Below are 18,116 nucleotides of genomic sequence, written 5' to 3' on the forward strand. Positions count from 1 at the left end.
TACATCAACAGTCAGCAGTGGGGCACCACATCAAAAGCTTTCTGAAAAACTACATATATGGAATCTGCCTCTTGCCCTATATCCATAGCTCACAGTTTATTACGTGAGAAAAGGGTAAACTGACTTTTGCATGAGCAATGTTTTCCAAAACCATGCTGATTCGTGGACATAAGCTTCTCAGTCTCAAAAAAATTATTATATTCAAACTGAGACTATGTTCAAGGATTCTGCAGCACGCAGATGTTAGTGATATTGATCTATAATTTTGCAGTTTCCAACTTTTACCCTCTTCATACACAGGTGACACCTGCACTTTTTCCAGCTGCTCGGGACTTTGTGCTGGGTAAGATATTCATGATAAATGCAAACCAGTGCCATAGAGCACTCTTTGTAAAACTTAACTGGGATTCCATCCAGACCTTGCAACTTGTTTGCTTTCAATGCTCGCAGTTATTTCTCTACAGCAGTGGTGCTTATGTTGTCCATAAAGTAGTCTGTTTGGTTGTTAAATGATGGTACATTTCTATGATTCTCCTGCATGAATAGTTTCTTAAACATGAAATTTAAAACTTCAGTCTTTGGTTTGCTATCTTCAACTGCCACACCAGACTGGTCAATGATTGACCCGATGGAAGGCTTAAATCCACTTAGCAATTTTACACAGAACCAGAATTTTCTCAGGTTCTTGGGCAGATCTTTTGCTAATGTATGACAGTGGTAGTTGCCGTAAGCATCGCACACGGATCTTTTCACAGACACAAGAACCTCTACTAACCTTTGCCTGTCACCATTTGTGCATTATCTTTCAAACTGAGAGTGCAACAGCAGTTGCTTCCTCATCATTTTCCAAATTTCGTTGTTAAACTATGGTGGATCTTTTCCGTCACTCATCCACTTACTTGGCACATAGTTCTCCATACCACAATTTACAGTCTTGTAATTTTGTCCACAATTCCTGCACATCCATCACATGTCAGTTCACTAAGTGAGATGGTAACAACTGCTTATCTGCTCTTTCTAGCAGATACTCTCTCCTAACATTCTTGACTGATTTATTTACTTTCATAACCGTTATTGGTATAATGACATCATGATCACCAATCCCCATCTCTATACCAGTGCTGTTGATAAGGTCTGGCCTGTTTGTAGCAACATGGTATATGGTATTTCCATTGTGTATGGGCTGCCGAAACTCCTGCTACAGACAGTTTTCATGAAACGTGTTCAAAAGTACTTCACAAGACTGTCTGTCTCTACTAATCCCAATGAATCCATAACATCTTAGTCTATGCTCGGTAGGTCAAAGTCACCTCCAACTAGTATTGCATGATTTGGGTATTTACGTAGTACTGACCATAGACTTCCTTTGAATGACTCAAGAACTGTCACAGTGGATACAGGTGGCCAGAAAACATCCAGGACAATATTTTTGTCAACTGCAATGAACACTCTCCCCTTCTATGGCATCTAATCTGTCTTTCCAGTACATGTTCCATGACTTGCTAAATATCTCAGAGTTTTCTACTTCTGGTTCCAGCTAGAGTCGTTCCCAAGAATAATTTGACAGCAAAAATTTTTATGTAGGATAGTAAATTCGAGAACTTTGTTACGAATGCTTCAACAATTTACAGATAAAATCTTTTCTTAGTTATAAGAGAAAAACCCAAAAAAGTCCCATTTTTTCATAGTTATTTCAATTTTTGACCCACTTCTGGATTGAAATTTTGGTTGGACTTTGAAAATTCAGATCCAGCACCCTTGAAAACATACACAAAGCTTGCCCCAAAAAAACCTCTACCAAACTTTCTGCTATTTGGCCTTTTTGAACACTATTTGACTGCACTATAATGGATTTGTCCAAAACCTAATAAGTTTTAATTCTTTTTTGTCAGCCTCTTGACAACGAAACACTTGTACTATTTGGTGAGTATTCTCTTTAATCCTAAATTATTTACAATCTACCAGAATTTTCATTGAATGAGCTTATGTACGTGTACTTAGGCATATTAAATGATTCATCCAAAAGCAAACAGGGTTTCATTCTTTTTTGTGTGCCTGTCAACGACTCAATTACTATTTAGTGATTGGTCTTCTTTACTCCTACATTATTTAAATTCTACCAGAACTTTCATTAACCTACTTAACACATGAGAATTTATTCCAGTAATTTAATATAAATTTTCACATAATTCTCACAGTGCAATAAATGAACAGAATTTTGTTTGCATGTAAATCTTATCCAGAAACTAGAAGATATTGTTTTCTCAGCATTACAAACTTTTGTAAGTTGCAGGTGTCATAACATACAGAGTGCGTTCCATAAGTAATGTGAGCAAATTTTTTCTGACACAACAGTACACCACAGCGTGTTGTAACTGGCTGGGCTAAGTGGAGGGGGGTGTTAGTTTCAAAATGCTCTTTGTCTCATTCGGCTGCAAGCTGCCGGAGAGTCAGGATGTGCGTTTCCGTCAACCCTGATTTGAGTTTATGTAACACGGCACAATGGATCATTCTGTAGAACAACAGTACACTATCAAATTTTGCATTAAATTTGGGAAGTCCACCACCAAAACATTTCCATTACTTCAGCATGCCTTTGGGACTGATTGCTTGCGCAAATCACAAGTTTTCTGATGGCACAAGTCGTTCATGGAGGGCGGAGAGGAGATCACCGACGAACCTTGCAGTGGACGGCGATCAACCACACAAGTCGACGAAAATGTGATGCATGTGTGCGATTGTTTGAACTCTGACAGATGGCTGAGCCTTCAATTGATAGCACAAACTCTAAACATGTAAAAAACAACTGTTTTCCACATTTTGACCGAAGATTTGAACATGAGAAAGGTGTGTGCCAAACTCGTCCCAAAAGTGTTGACCGACGAACACAAGCACATGCGAGCGCTTCAGTGCTGAGAAATGTTGGAAATTAGTGAAAATGATCCTCATCTTTTAAACTCATGGCACACCCCATCGTCGCCCTGTCCCAAGAAGGTACGCATGAGCAAGTCCAGGATCAAAACCCTGCTCATTGTCTTCTTTGACGTCAAGAGGCATTGTCCACCACAAATTCGTACCTACCGGGACTACAGTGAACTCAGTTTTCTACTTTCAAGTGCTCAAAAGATTGAAAAGGAGGGTCTCGCACTGCCGAAGCGACATCAAGGACACATGGAAAGTTCACCACGACAATGTGCCAAGTCACAGTGCCTTTATTGTCAATGACGTCCTGGCCAGGACCAAGACCCCATTGGTTCCCCAACCTCCATACAGTCCTGACCTGGCTCATGCTGACTTTTTTTTGTTTCCTCGGTTAAAAGGAGTCATGAAAGGAAAACATTGGGACACGATTGAAAGCATCCAGACGCATGTTACATCATCTCTAAGGGACATTCCGGAAAAGGCGTTCCAGGATGCCTTCCAGGCATGGAAACACCACTTCCAGAAGTGTACCAATGCAAGAGGGTGCTACTTTGAAAATTTTTGATTATTTGCACAAATATATTCAGTAAATGATTTTTTATGAATTTGGTCGCATTACTTACGGAACGCACCTTGTATTGTTAAAAACAAATAATCCAGACACATATAACATATTTCTAACAAAGGGTGCATATGACTGACCTCTGTACAAAAGCTCTGAGGAAGAGAAGTGCGATTTACAAGTGCTGAAGCCACTCTGTAAGCCATGCAGTATCGCCTAAACCATGACCATTTGTGATTCACAGAGCAACAAGGCAAAGAATCCAGATTCAGGTCACATGCTAGTGCAACCAACACCTGTAACAAATAATAGATGCAAGACATATCATTGGCAGAGAACATATATTTTACACACAACAAATTTGGCTAGGTTACATTTCTAATAAGTATTGAATATAGTTATTTAGTTATCTGCATTTGACATTCTTATAAATAAAGCTCTATTATATTCATAGTTACATCCAGAAAATTAAAGTAACTGTCTTCCTTTCACAAGACAATATCTTCAGGGAAACGACTGTGCTGCACAATATGGTCAGCAATCATGAGTAACTTAATGATGTTCACAAGCTGCAATACTTTCTCTATGTAACTTAAGTCCTTCTTCGTGTAAAATATTGTTTGCACCGTTCCTTCAATTGTAGAATGCCTCAGGGTAGCCCATTGATGTTATTAGCTATGATATTTTTAGAGAACATTCACATGTAAAACCAGAATGAGAAACTACAATTTGCTCCAATATTATCTTCATTTGACACTTTTTGATATGTGCTGATAACTTATTGCCTAACTTATAAGGGGCGATCAAAAAGTTTCCATTTGAAGACCATACAGTCCAGAGTCACTATGCCAATCAGGCAAAATCATCATGAGCACTGATGCAGTCATCCTACTGATGAACCAGACTGAAGATGCCCATTTGGTAAAACACCATATCTCTCTGTGTGATGAAGTCCGTACCTACCTGCTGCACACCCTTGTTCAACAGGAATCATAGAACCCTCAAGGCCTTTTTTAAGGGACTGAAGGCATGATAATTGCATCGGGAGAGATCAGGACTATAGGACAGGAGCTCTGTCTCCCACTTGAGTTGGCAAAACTCTGCATTATGACATTTGCAATATGGCAACATGCATTGTCATGAAGCAGTTGCATCCTTTGGTGCACCATTCCTGTTACATCGGAGATCTATGAAAAACGGAGCGGCAATCCCTGAAGCACACATGCAGTCTACATGGCCCCTGAACATCTCAGTATTGTAAGCTCTCCATGTCATAGTCATAACCAGACACCTTGAGGCAGTACCAGTCCTGGCAGAGCCTGCCACTTCTGAGGGACCTATTCCCACCCATCCAACATGTGACAAGAAAATGGTATCGTGAATATTCTGCTGCCTGCAGCAACAAAGGCTGGCGCATGGACTACACGAGCCAGTTCTGGCTTCGAGGGCCTCTCCTGGGCACCAGGCAGATGCTACTCACCTTGTCGTCTCAGGATGCCTTTGAAGAGCATCAGAGGGACCAATATCACTTTTCTCAGCTCTCATCGTCATTTCCTCTATGGATGTATACTTTTCTGTGCCTGTATTGGACCTAATCAGGATGACATTCTCAGAACTTTGACTAGTTTCCTGCAAATGTATTTCCTATGAAGATCCTAGTGGTGTTACTACATACTAGAAACCACCAGGTGGCTTTAGATAGCACTCACTCAAGCATCTGTACCAGTACCTAGTGAAATGCTGTATTTTGTGCCTTTTGTTCTTACTGTTGAAACTTGATCACTGTTTTCCCTGTGTCTTTATGAGGGTCACTTTAATTACACAATGATGGTTTTCAACAGACATGCTGCCTCATACACATTCTTCATTCTCTGATGGATGTCTACCAGTGTTAGTCCTTCAGCAGCCAAGAAAATAATAACAGCATGCTGGCCCAGTCTGGACGCATTTCATAATAGTATCACCAGGGTTCACATTTCCGCATTTACCACACGCATGTCGGATAGAGATGAATGCCACATGCTCACATGTCGGTGATTATATAACTGCATCAGAGTTGTGCTACACTGCATATACTCTGCAGCAATGCCCTTGAATGAAAACGTTTTAATCGCCCCTTATAAATTAAGGGTGTGCTACTCTACTATTCCCTCCCCCCTCGTTTTTTTTGCTCACTCACTGAACTGAAGCTTTTGTTGTTTGCATTTAGCGTCTTTGGAAGAGTTTTCATATTATTAGTCATTATTTGAAGGGCATCAGAGTTTATTTCCTTTTTTATGTTTTCATGTTTTGCATTTTAGTTATGTAACTCTACTATGCTACAGCTCCATAATTCAAATATCAGTAAGCTGAATGGAACTGAATAAGTTAAGCTAATTTTCAGAGTTTTTATCATAGAAGTCTCACAGTAGCTCTGCACTTCATTTATGAATGTCTGATTTAGAACATTCTTTCACATAATTATCTCCTTGTATTTTCTGAAAAATGTATAAGGACTGTGCCTTTTGTGTGGATGGGGGAGGAACTGGTTACTAGAACCTGTATTCACCTTGATGGGAATGTTGCAAATTGTTCCTCTGAGCTGAAGTGGTGATGAAGTACCCAAGACAATAGTTGTGGCACCTCTGGTGTCCTATAATTACCTGTAATCTCTATGCCATTGTATTTTCCAGTGTACATGACCTGGTTGGTTTGTCCTCGCCTGAGAGTGAATGGCACACAGTGGCATTGGTCAGAAGCCAAATCAGGGTCTGCTCACATGACTATCCCCATACAACTTAGCAACAGATATGAGGTGTTCCTCAGAGTTGACGGTATATTTGAATCACGGGCAACATGAGAGGCCTTGGCTGTTGACACTGTGGCCATATTTCCTATAAACATCTCGAAAGTGCAAAGGCTGGTTACATCAATCAGTGACATTTCAACATTATGCAGTATTGAGCCTTTTAGAAAAACAAAAGTCAGGTCAGAGCAGTACCTGAGTGTGAACTATGTATGTGTGCTGCTGTTATCTCTGATATGTAGAGGACTCTGACAGTGCAGCTACTTAAATAATGGCTTACGCCAGAATCAATGGACATCTGCTACCATTGTCAGTTCTTTTAGATATCTGACTGAAGTGGGGGAGAAATATCTTCACTTGTGAGGTGGCAGCACTACTTGAGATTCACACCATTGTTACTAAAACTGACTGTAGTGTCTTGGTTTGGAGCTAAGTGGAGAGCTTAAAATGCATGATCTTTCAGTACTAGAAATAATCTTAGATGGTAATTTATTGGCTTGGACAACTGGATGACAAAATCTAAGACTCCCTCTGAATATGCCCTGTCTTCACTACAGATAGAAAGTAGTGACTCAGGTAGCAGAGAACATGTGCTGTGCACATGTGGGCATTATAGGTTAGAGAAACCAGTCCATAGCCCTGGTCACAAATCATGTGCTGCACTCAGAGACATAAATATAAAGCCACATTAATTACAGAGAGGAACACTCATCATTGCAGGCCAAGAAGATAAATTGTTAAAATGAGAGCACTTAATTGCAAGAGCATCCAGGGTACATCTCAGGTACACATTTACCTCTGCATATGTGTTATCAGACTGTCACTGTGAGGCACTCCATAGCTTGTGTATCCATTATAATAAGTTATTTTCTGAACACTTCTAGCAGGCGATGAACTCATGTCAGTCATAGCTGAGAATCGCAAAGCCAAATGGTGTGACCTCGTGGAGAACCTGGACATGAAAGTGAACAGTAGGCGGGCTTGGAAACTGTTAAACAACCTTAACAGTGATGCTACAAAGTCAAATGATAAATTTACTAATGTCACGGCAGACCAAGTCGTCACTACACTCCTTATGAATGGCAAAACCCACGGCAGAAAGTACTAGGAACCATTAGCACGTGATCCAGCAAAGGAAAATCATCACCTCAAAGCACCATTTAGAATGTCAGAACTTACTGCAGCCATTTCCAGCTTGAAGATTAACAGAGCTGCTGGTAAAGTAAAGTAAATTAAAAACTTTGGCAGTAATACCCTACAGTGGCTGCTAGATTTGATAAACACATGTGTAGAAAGGCTCCATATTCCAAAGATGTGGAGGAAAGTCCGAGTGGCTGCACTTCTGAAACCAGGAAAGGACTCTGATGATCCAAAAAACTTCCTACATGTGTCTCTTTTATGTCACTGTTTTAAGATTTTCAAATGCCTGACGCTAAATGGCATAGAAAGTGTTTTGGAACAACAGATCATCCCACAGCAGGCAGGTTTCCGACCAGGCAAATCGTGCTGAAGTCAAGTCCTGAACCTGATCCAACACATCGAGAATGGGTTTGAGAGGAAAGAGATCATGGGAGTGGCATTCATAGACCTTTCAGCTGCATATGATACTGTAAATCATCGGAGGCTACTTAGGAAAGTATATAATGTGACAAGAGATTACCATTTAACATCACTGATAGGTACTTTCCTGCATAATAGGATATTTTTCATCTGCCTCCAGGGCAAGAAGAACAGGTGGAGAAATCAGAGGAATGGCCTACCTCAAGGAAGCGTCCTCACCCCAGCTCTGTATAATATATATACAAACGACCATCCAGTGCCAAACATCAAGCGCCAATTTATGTATGCCGATTACACTACAGCTGCAGCCCAAGGTAACGATTTTATAGATGTAGAGGAGAAATTAACCAGTACCTTGGAAACTCTCTCCCAGTATTGTGAGGCAAATCACCTAAGGCCGAACCCTTCCAAGACGCAAGTCTGTGCATTCCATTTAAAGAACAGGGAGGCAAATCGTGACTTAAATGTAGTATGGAGAGGTGAACGTCTCGAGCACTGTAAAACGCCCAAATATCTTGGTGTCACGTTGGATCGTACACTGACCTATACACATCATTGTAATGCCACAAGGGAAAAAGTCTCAACTAGAAACAACATCATCAGGAAACTAACCAGCGGATCCTGGGGTGCAAACCCAGAAGTCCTGAGAACTTCAGCCCTTGCGCTCAGTGTGTCAGCTGTGGAATACGCCACTCCAGTATGGTCTGCATCAACACACGCAAGAAAAGTTGATGTCGTGGTGAATGAAATGGCACGGATTGTTACCGGATGCTTGAGGCCAACCCCAGTGCACAAGATGTACTTAATCATGGGGATCGTACCGCCCAACATCCGACGTGACATCGCTGCCGAAGCTGAATAAACCAAGCAAGAAAAGGACACAGCCTGTTGACCGACGGCTTTGTTTGAGGAAGAGTTTCCTGTCATGTACCCGAGCCCTGGAAGGGTCGGCTGTAGAGAATCGTTTGAAAGGTGGGAAATCAGCTGAGAAACCTCCATAAAGATGTAAAAGAAGAACTGGCGCCTGGTGGAGACCTACCATACACAGGCTGGAGAACCCTAAACTGTATGAGGGTAGAAGTGCCAAAGCGCAAGACAATCCTGCAGCAATGGGGTTTCCTAAAAGAGAATGAGAACACTCTCTGCCTGTGTGGTTCTGTCCAGGATCCTCAACACCTGCTTATCTGTCCATATTTAGACCAGCCCTGCACAATGAATGACTTATGGGAGGCAAATAACAAGGCCATATTGGCTGCTGATTTTGGAAGTCTGAAGTCTAGTTCCGGACACGCAAAATAAGTAAGTAAGTTATTTTCTAGACTTAATGAAGTTCATTGTGTCAGTTGTCATGTGGTGTTCTCTTGTGGGATTAGAACAACCATTATGATACACAGAAAGCAGGTTTTTTACACTCGTCATCAGGTGACATTTGTTGTGGATGCACACAGATTACTGCATCCTTATAACATCCCTTAAGATAGAGCTATCAGGCTTTGAAATTGATAGCACGTAACAACTATAAGAATTAGTACAGCTGAATAAAGAAAATATTGGAGGCTATTAAAATATTAATATTTCTCCATGAAGGATATGTTGGAGAGGGGCTTTCAACGTGAGCAGTATGAGTAATTCAGAGAAATTGGTGATGGAGGGAAGGATTCAGGCACCACAGTTTCAGAAGCAGGCACAGAAGTCAACCACATGACACACAGTTGCGCAGTATAGTTGGCCGTTGGCCGCAGTTTGGAAATGGCCTGTCTTTGAAGCAGATGATTCGTTCATGGTCATACACACATAAAACTATGTGCAATGGTTGCATTGTAGTTGGTAGATAGTGTGACTGTTTGCCTGATGGCCTTGTCTTTGATGAAGTCAGAAATATCAGTGAAATGGCTGGAATAGAGGATAACGAAGAGATACATGGAACAAATCTTGCACCTATGTCATCCACAGGGATATGCCTGAGCGGACAGGCAGTTGGAAGTCTAAACATATATATTAAGAAAAATATTGTGTGGTAGCAAAATACCACCTTTGGGTGGGTGGGATGGATAGTAACGAGGATATTCAACATTTCAGGGCACAATGAGATATAGATGAATCCTTGGCTGAGAATGTGACTACACTGTCAAGATGTGACTGGTACTGAGTGATATAGGGGGTGTTTCTTTCTGACTGGTCAGCCAGTGTGCAAGACAGATCTGTTTCTGGGCAAGTTCAGGAACACAGTTTCAGCCACTAGAGGCTTCTGCAAGATCTTCAGTGAAGTAGAAAAGGAAATGCTTCTTATTGGAAGGCTGAAGATGGGTTTTTTGGTGTGGTTTGGTTGAAAGCCATTGAAGTGGAGGTATGTTGGTGACTGGTAGGTTTGATGTGAACAGAAGCTTTTATTTGTGAGGTGAAGGTCAACATTCAGGAAGAGGATTTGCTGAACTCTGGAGAACAAAAGAAATAAGATTGGGATTTAATGTTATACTGATGAGAGGGTCATTATAGATAGAGTGCATGCTCTCGTAAGATGAGAAACCAACCAGTATATGCCTTCACTGGCAGATAAAGCACGCAAAACTTAAATTTGGATAAGTATTTAAAAACATACCTGAATCAAAATCCAGTGCTTAACCGCTGCACCACTTACTCCAAAGCCCATTAGAATGAGATGAAAATAATGAGACAGAAAGTGTAGACATTCTGCTGGAAATAGGATATGATATCATCATCTAGGATCATAAAATGTTGTCAATAAATCTAAATAGTGTGGGTTCTAGGATTCTGAGTGGGTAGAAAGGATTCCTCAAGGTGACCCATGGAAGGGTTATCATAGGACAGTTCCATTCAAGAGGACATGGCTTTGTCATGGTCTGGTTGGTGGGTGTTAGCTCCACAGGAGAAATAAGATGTGAGAGTGGATGTATTTGTTCATGGTTACCAAGTGTGTGTGTGTGTGTGTGTGTGTGTGTGTGTGTGTGTGTGTGTGTGTATATATATATATATATATATATATATATATATATATATATATATATATATATATATATAATGACAGGAAGAACATGGTCATTGGCTCTACCATGTTTATTTAATATTTTCACATATGGAACTCAGCAGAAGAACCTAAAACTATCTAAAAATTATTAAAGATTAGTATTATTGTTGTAAACATGAACTTTCAGAAAGTGACACAAAAATGACTGTAAATCAAAGAACATTAAGGCACAAAATTTGCTTAGATGTGTTCACATCAACTTAAGCTTTTATTGCAGAAAAAGTGTATAGCAACTAGATATGTGTGATAAATTGATATGCTAAAAGTTTGGGAAAAGATAACAAAGAGACAAAAATTTAGTAGCACCACTTCAACACAGGTAATGGATAGTTATAGGAAGAAACTGTGTGATAGTGCCACAGTCAATGACACCGTAACATAGTATTTGCTGGAACCTATAGCTAATCTATAGCTGGTTTTTGATGATATCATATGGTCTGCCATAATGAATGGAAACCAACTTTGTGTGTGTTGTGCCACAGGCTAACAGATAACCATGTGGGCCAGCTGTGATCTGGGATAGGGCCTACATGTAGGGTTGCTGCTGCAGCTCTCTTACTTGTTGCCCTACACTGATTACTACTGTATGCTTTTATACAGTGGACTGGCTTTTACACTTTGGTCTCCTTCTGACAGATATTTCATTGGGGCTTGACTGTGGAAATTGTAAATTTCATGCATAGCCCATCATATGGATGAATAAGTTGCCATTAAGTTTTAGCCATTACTTTCCCTACATTCTCTTTTATAATGAGAGTGTAACAATTTCTGTTTCCACAACACACTATAAAATATGACATTAAAATTAGGTGGCTTTTTGACAAATTTCATAACCTTAACTGACACATATGTATCTAGAATGCACTTTTTTATGTGTCTGAACTTACCATATCTCTCCTATGTTTGGCAGTTTTTAACTAAATGTCCTCAGTTTTTAAGGAGAATGTTAGTAACTGTCTATAATTTTTACCAAAGGCAAATAATTTCCTAGTTTTTTGATGAAGTAACCACCACTTCTGTAACAGCATCATCATCAATGATCCTTATCTCTTTGGTGACAAACTTGGAAAGATTAGATTTTCTGTTGTGTGGAGGTCTACAATATTTGTCTCTTTGTAGAATGCTGGAGTAGTTGTTTGTGGTTATTCCTTGATTATTCATTCAGTATTACTTCACAAGATTGTTTGTGTGGTGTCACCGCCAGACACCACACTTGCTAGGTGGTAGCCTTTAAATCGGCCACGGTCCGTTAGTATACGTCGGACCCGCGTGTCGCCACTGTCAGTAATTGCAGACCGAGCGCCACCACACGGCAGGTCTAGAAAGACGTTCTGGCACTTGCCCCAGTTGTACAGCCGACATTGCTAGCGAAGCTACACTGACCGATACGCTCTCATTTGCTGAGACGATGGTTAGCCTAGCCTTCAGCTACATTTGCTACGACCTAGCAAGGCGCCATAATCCTTTGCTATATTTATTATGTGAAGCATGTATCATCAAGAGAGATGTTCTCCAATTGTGGATTAAAGTTAAGTATTACATCATCTACGTACTTTATTTACAATTCTCAAGATATTGTCCCGTTCCAGACCTCACGCCAGTCAGCGTGTAATTAAACACGTGCAATTCGGCTTCCTCTAGAAAAACAGTGTTGGCTTTTCTGCCAACACTACAGTTTGTCCTTAACATGAGTAACATATAGGTAGTTTTCTGTACTGGATATTAGGAAATTTAGTCACCCACTACTATTAGCATCATTGACTATAATATCTTTGTGCTATAAAATTGGAGCTATTTCTTAATGATTATAAAACCAATGTGTCTGAACTTTGTAACCAGTACAAACATCCACCAACACTGCTTGATCTTCTTAACATTATTTTGTAATCAAGGATTTAATTTGGCTGCCATTACAACTAATTTTTCTGGTTATTGTAACAAACAAGCCAATCCCTGAGGAGTCTAACCTGAAAATTGATTACCACAAGAAAGTCTCTGCTCTTCTAACATCTACATTAATGGCCAGCCATTTCTAGAGCACACCAGGAGCTTTCTTCTGTAGATGACATGGCTTTAGCAACTCAGGCTATGTCATCTGAAGAAGATGAGTGCATACTACTTGCACAATCAACTTTGCTCAAATCAAGTTCAAACCAAACTGTATGTTCTCCATCCTAAACAACACAGACACACTGTGAAGTCGATTTCTCATTGTGACGAGTACATCTGTGTCATATGCCCTATCAAAAATATTAAGGTGTCACAATTGACTGTAACAGCACATAATCAACATTTCCAACAACACAAGGCTGTAAGTGTAAACCAAAAAAATAATATCCTTAGGAAGATAGTTGGTAGTACAAGGCATGTTCAGCCATGACCTTCAAGAACAATGGCACTATCAGTCTGCTACTCTGTGGGATAGTACACATGCCCTATCTTATATAAGCCTGCCTATATTATACAGGTCAATAAAGTACTGTGTGAGATGTGCAGCATATTACTGGATGTTTGCAGCCTATAACATTTGCCAAGGTACATCATCTGGCAGGTATTGTTCCCCCAAATATATGTTGTGGGGTTGTTGTCAGTGTGGGAAGAATAAACCTGGTCACCAGGTGCTGCTATGCATTACATGATATGTACCAACTAAAATACTGAAGTCCAAGAAAAGCTTTCTTGAAACTAATAACATCCTGCAACACAACTCCATCCAAACCAAGACTTGAAATGTACAAACTGTACGCAATACTCATTGGCCTCAACCATCTGAAAACATCCCTCCTGCCCACCAAGAGTAGTGGACTACATGGTGTGGTCTTAGCAGTCTATAATCTCAAGTCTGAAGATCCATTTGTAAAATCCAAAAATGTGGCTTTATATTCTTCACTACTAACTGCAACTGTGGAAAAGGTGTCAGCTTCCTCCCACATCCTGCACTGAGGAAGATTTTCTACAATCAGCTCCAAATTACTTTCTCAATTCTGGTCATCCATGGTGTAATAATTCATGTACTTATATCTCAACATGTTAACTTTATGTAACTCCACATCTCTTCTTCTTTTTACAAGAGAACTTAATACTTACCCTCACACAGCAACTTTATTCCTTTTATTTTCCTTTGTCTGGAGTTTTCTGTGTCTAGTACTCATTCATATGTTTGATGGCCCGCTTGCTTTGTTCTCCTGTCTAAGTTTGACCACTTCTCTTAGGTTATCTTCCAGCTTGAAACTGTTCCAAATTTTGCAGTTTGTTCGTTAGTGTACTTCTTTGTGTCATTTAGGACTCTGTGATGTTCAGCTTCTTTAACTCTTTCTTAACGCACTTATCCATGCTGTAGGTGTTTTTTTCTTCCAGGGGTAGTCGAATATCTGTTCATCACTGTATAGGTGCCCAAGAAATGTCATCCTCCTCCTCCTCTGCGCAGAAATTATTTCCACATTCTGGTAGACTACATTGATGATACACAGTCTTCAATCCTCCTTTCTACTATGAGTCTAAACCAACTACCACTTTTAAATATTATGTGAAGACGACTTCTTTCTTGGAGAGTGGTGAGCTCAGGTACTTTTCTGCAAACAATTTGGCAATTAAAGAACAGTATTTTAGTGTATTCACTTTCTACATCTAACATCCAATTGGCTTCAGTAAGTTTTTTCTTTTTTTTTTTTCAAATGGCATGATTTCCTCTTGTAATTTTGGAGTTTCACCTAACTTCTTGTTTTAATAATTTTGCACATACTCTGTCATCCAAGCACTCATTTCTGGTGAATATCTGAAACTAGTATCAACCATACAGTAGAGGTCTCAGTCACAGAACTTGCGGCACACTCAGTGTGCAGGCTGACTTTGTTCCTTCCCTACGAAGGTATTTCCAAAAGAGTGGTCATCAGTCACATAAAATTCCATCTGTCAGCTGTTCTCTGTGGCTGCAGAAACTTTGATAAAGGAGAGACCATTATTCAAGTAGTAGAGATAAAATCCACCGGTTCTCTCTCGTTATCAGCGGAGGACAATTCCTTAAACTTGCTAACCTTTCCATGAGAAATATGGTGTTAAACAGTGTCACATGACTTGACAAGAAATATATGTATGCGTGAAATGGTGGTTTCTGTACCCCATAGTAAGGCAGTGGTCCCAGATGGCGTCACTGCTCACCAGTTGTTGTTGACTTAGTAACTGATCTGTTGCATTGTGGCTTATCTATCTTCTGTTATAAGCTGCTATAGTTGACAGTGATCCCTGTGATCCACACGAAGTTACCCACATGGCTGCCTCTAATGGTAGCAATTTTTCCTGAATTTGGGCACTTGGAAAGCCCAGTGAAGGGATGGCCTTGAATATGGAATCCACTGAGCATTGGGTACCTATGATATGGCCACAATTAAATGTGCTGACATCATACACACATTGCTGATCTCGCACTCTACTACCATGTTGACAGGTAGTACAAGATCAAACAATATATCATGGAGGAAAATGATAAACTATCTCAATCACTGTTATACCAGGATAGCTATATTTCTAATCAAACTGCTCTTGAGCATATTTACTTCTTTGCTATGCTGAAATGGAATCACTTGGTGAACTAAAATCTTGAATGTGTGTACACTGTGACTGTACTTAAATGTGTGGAAATAAATCAGTGCCTAGTTCAAAAATACGACTAAAAGCTTTAAGTTGAAGACAAGACAAACATCCTAAAAAGCCACAATCTGAAATTTAAATTTTTTTGAGGTAAACAATATTTAGAAAATATAAGACTCTTTGAAAAATCTATGCATAGTTTCTGTACTGTACTAGAAAAGGATACTGAGCTATTGGAAAAAGTTAACCATTACTTGTTGCTCAGAAAAGTGTACATTATAGTATAAGGTTTAGATCCAGAACTGATTGCAAAATGAATACACAAACACAGTGACTTCTAGTAAATCAAAGCTTATACTAAATCAAAAGCATCTCAGACAACTCACAAACCTTAAAGAAATCACTGTGCATGAGGTGCTTTCCACCTCTAACAGCTGGGTCTTCATATTCATATTGTCTCAAAAGAGCCTGTGGAAGACCCCGTACTAAAGTCAGTAGAGCAGAATCTGCAAGAAGTCCTTGTTCAGCTCTTAAAAGTGCTCCCACATCCAGAGTTCGTCCCAATCGAGTCACCAGCAGTCGGCGAAGACGCTGCAATGCCCACATTCTTTGCGAAGCAGCTGGTAAAAAGAATATGGAACATGAAATAGCACATCTCATTATTATAATTCATGTAAGGAGGATAAATGAAGATAGTATGTATACTTACAAAGTGTGCTAAGTTGAGCACACGATGCTAATGCAGCTGCTAATCTTGTTACAAGATTGAGGTCAGAGTTCATAAGTAGTCTCGCATCCAGCAAGCACATAACAAGTTCCACAGACGGCTGTGAAAGAACTGCACGATCTGAGCCCAATTCACTGGGACCAACATATGATACAACAGGGTACACGGTAAATCTCCATCCCCAACCATTGACTGAGCCATCACTTGAGAATTTCCATCTAAGTTCATCACCTGATAAAAACAATTGACATACTTATGATGAAAAATATTTATTACAGATTTTTAATAAAAATATTAATATCACACTATCTATGAAATAAGAAAAGAAAGTTAATTAATGTAAACTGCTCCAGTTGCTCTGCAGAACTTTATTTAGTCCACTACCAGTTTCGGATTCTTTATTAAGCTGTTTTCAAGTGGTTCTGAAAACTGCCACAAATATGATAGTTTTACACCCATGTATATAACAGAAGATGAAAAGTAAGGTTTATATAAGTATAAGAACAGACAAGGTATAAAACTTTCATAAAGCTGCAGATAAGAAACAGCCAAATGATAAAAGTACACATTTGATTGATTTAAAATCTTAGGTGCCCAATGACATTGTGAGAAATACGAGTGTCTCAGGACTGTAAATTCATTCCATTGTATGTATTCTTTGGGTTTAAAGGGACCCTTTTTTTTTTTTTTTTTTTTTTTTTTTTTTTTTGACATATTCATAAATTCCAAATTTTATACTTTTTTATTTAACAGAAGCATAAAATAGTTCTAGTTTTATACTCTATTTATACATATACATATGTCAACCGTACTACTTCATCTTTCATTACATACATACGTATTAGGGTGGTGCTTATTTTATGAATTTCGTATGTCTTCGCACATATGCCCTAGTTTTTTCCTTTTGGTTTAAGAATAATTTTACGACCTATTTTGTTGAAACTGAAAATCAGTAACCCACATCACAGCGGCTGAGAAGTTGTACCATATCACTGGGTGTTGATTTATTACTGCTTACACATGTGCACAACTGCTGCCATACTCTTCACCTTCAGTTGAGCACCTGATTCCATTCAATGACACTGTGAGTATTTACTTACATTATGGCAAGTAGTTTAAAACGTAATAATACAATTATTTATTTAGTCAGTGAAGTTAAGTACCAGATCAGTGGATAGAAACCATCATCGAATTTGCAGGTTCTGTCGGTCTTGTTTTATAACATACGCGAAGTGAAACTGACTATCAGTGAAAGTGTTAATTATCTACATGTGAACGTGTAATAATTTTGAAGGTGGCTAGGATTCGTACAAGAGCTCTACTTCACTGTGCAGAGAAACTTACAGACCTGCATTCAGTGTGGTGTAATCTGCAAAAAAGAGTTTAAGACAGACAAACACTCACAAAGAGCAAGAGTGTAAATTTTCTGCAAATCTAAATAATCTCTTTGATATTGCCCATGCTAATGCTTTCAATGTGATAAAAATTAAATAGGATAAACTATTTCTAATACTTCGCACAGAGACTGGCTGTAAAGATTATCTTAGGGATATTAACTACTAGCTGCCAGCAAAGAGGAAAGGGTGAGGATCAGAGCTATGAAAGAGGAATCAAAGAAGACGAAGGATGATTACAGTTTACAATATTTGGAAACTACAATTGATTCATCTGACGAAACTGTAGAAGTGAGTGGTTTTGATTGTGGTGCCTTTGTTACAGAACCTTCCACAAGTTTAGGTTCAGTTTCTCATAATGATGCAACCACAGATGAAAATAAGGTAAATTTAAAAAATGAAAACAAATGTGGAGGATGGTGTTTCATGTCATCAAAACTGGCCATAATTTTAGACAGGTGTCAGTTAAGTCAGGGGGATGCTGTGTTCGTCCTTGAGGTTACAGCTGAGGCCTGGCAACATAATGTTGATGA

The 18,116-nt window shown here is 39.4% G+C and overlaps 1 protein-coding gene across 1 annotated transcript in view; it reads right to left on the reverse strand.

Annotated features, from left to right (window-relative positions):
* Window positions 1-18,116, reverse strand: part of LOC124723043 (E3 ubiquitin-protein ligase HERC2) — an 819,840-nt gene that overhangs the window by 204,927 nt on the left and 596,797 nt on the right. Inside the window, exons 64-66 of the mRNA XM_047248222.1 lie at window positions 16,172-16,420; window positions 15,853-16,082; window positions 3,625-3,780 (exon numbers count right to left, since the gene is read on the reverse strand). Coding sequence (XP_047104178.1) covers window positions 3,625-3,780; window positions 15,853-16,082; window positions 16,172-16,420 — 635 coding nt within the window. The remainder of the gene's footprint in view (window positions 1-3,624; window positions 3,781-15,852; window positions 16,083-16,171; window positions 16,421-18,116) is intronic.

Source organism: Schistocerca piceifrons, chromosome X (genome assembly GCF_021461385.2).
Source record: "Schistocerca piceifrons isolate TAMUIC-IGC-003096 chromosome X, iqSchPice1.1, whole genome shotgun sequence".
Taxonomy (NCBI): domain Eukaryota; kingdom Metazoa; phylum Arthropoda; class Insecta; order Orthoptera; family Acrididae; genus Schistocerca; species Schistocerca piceifrons.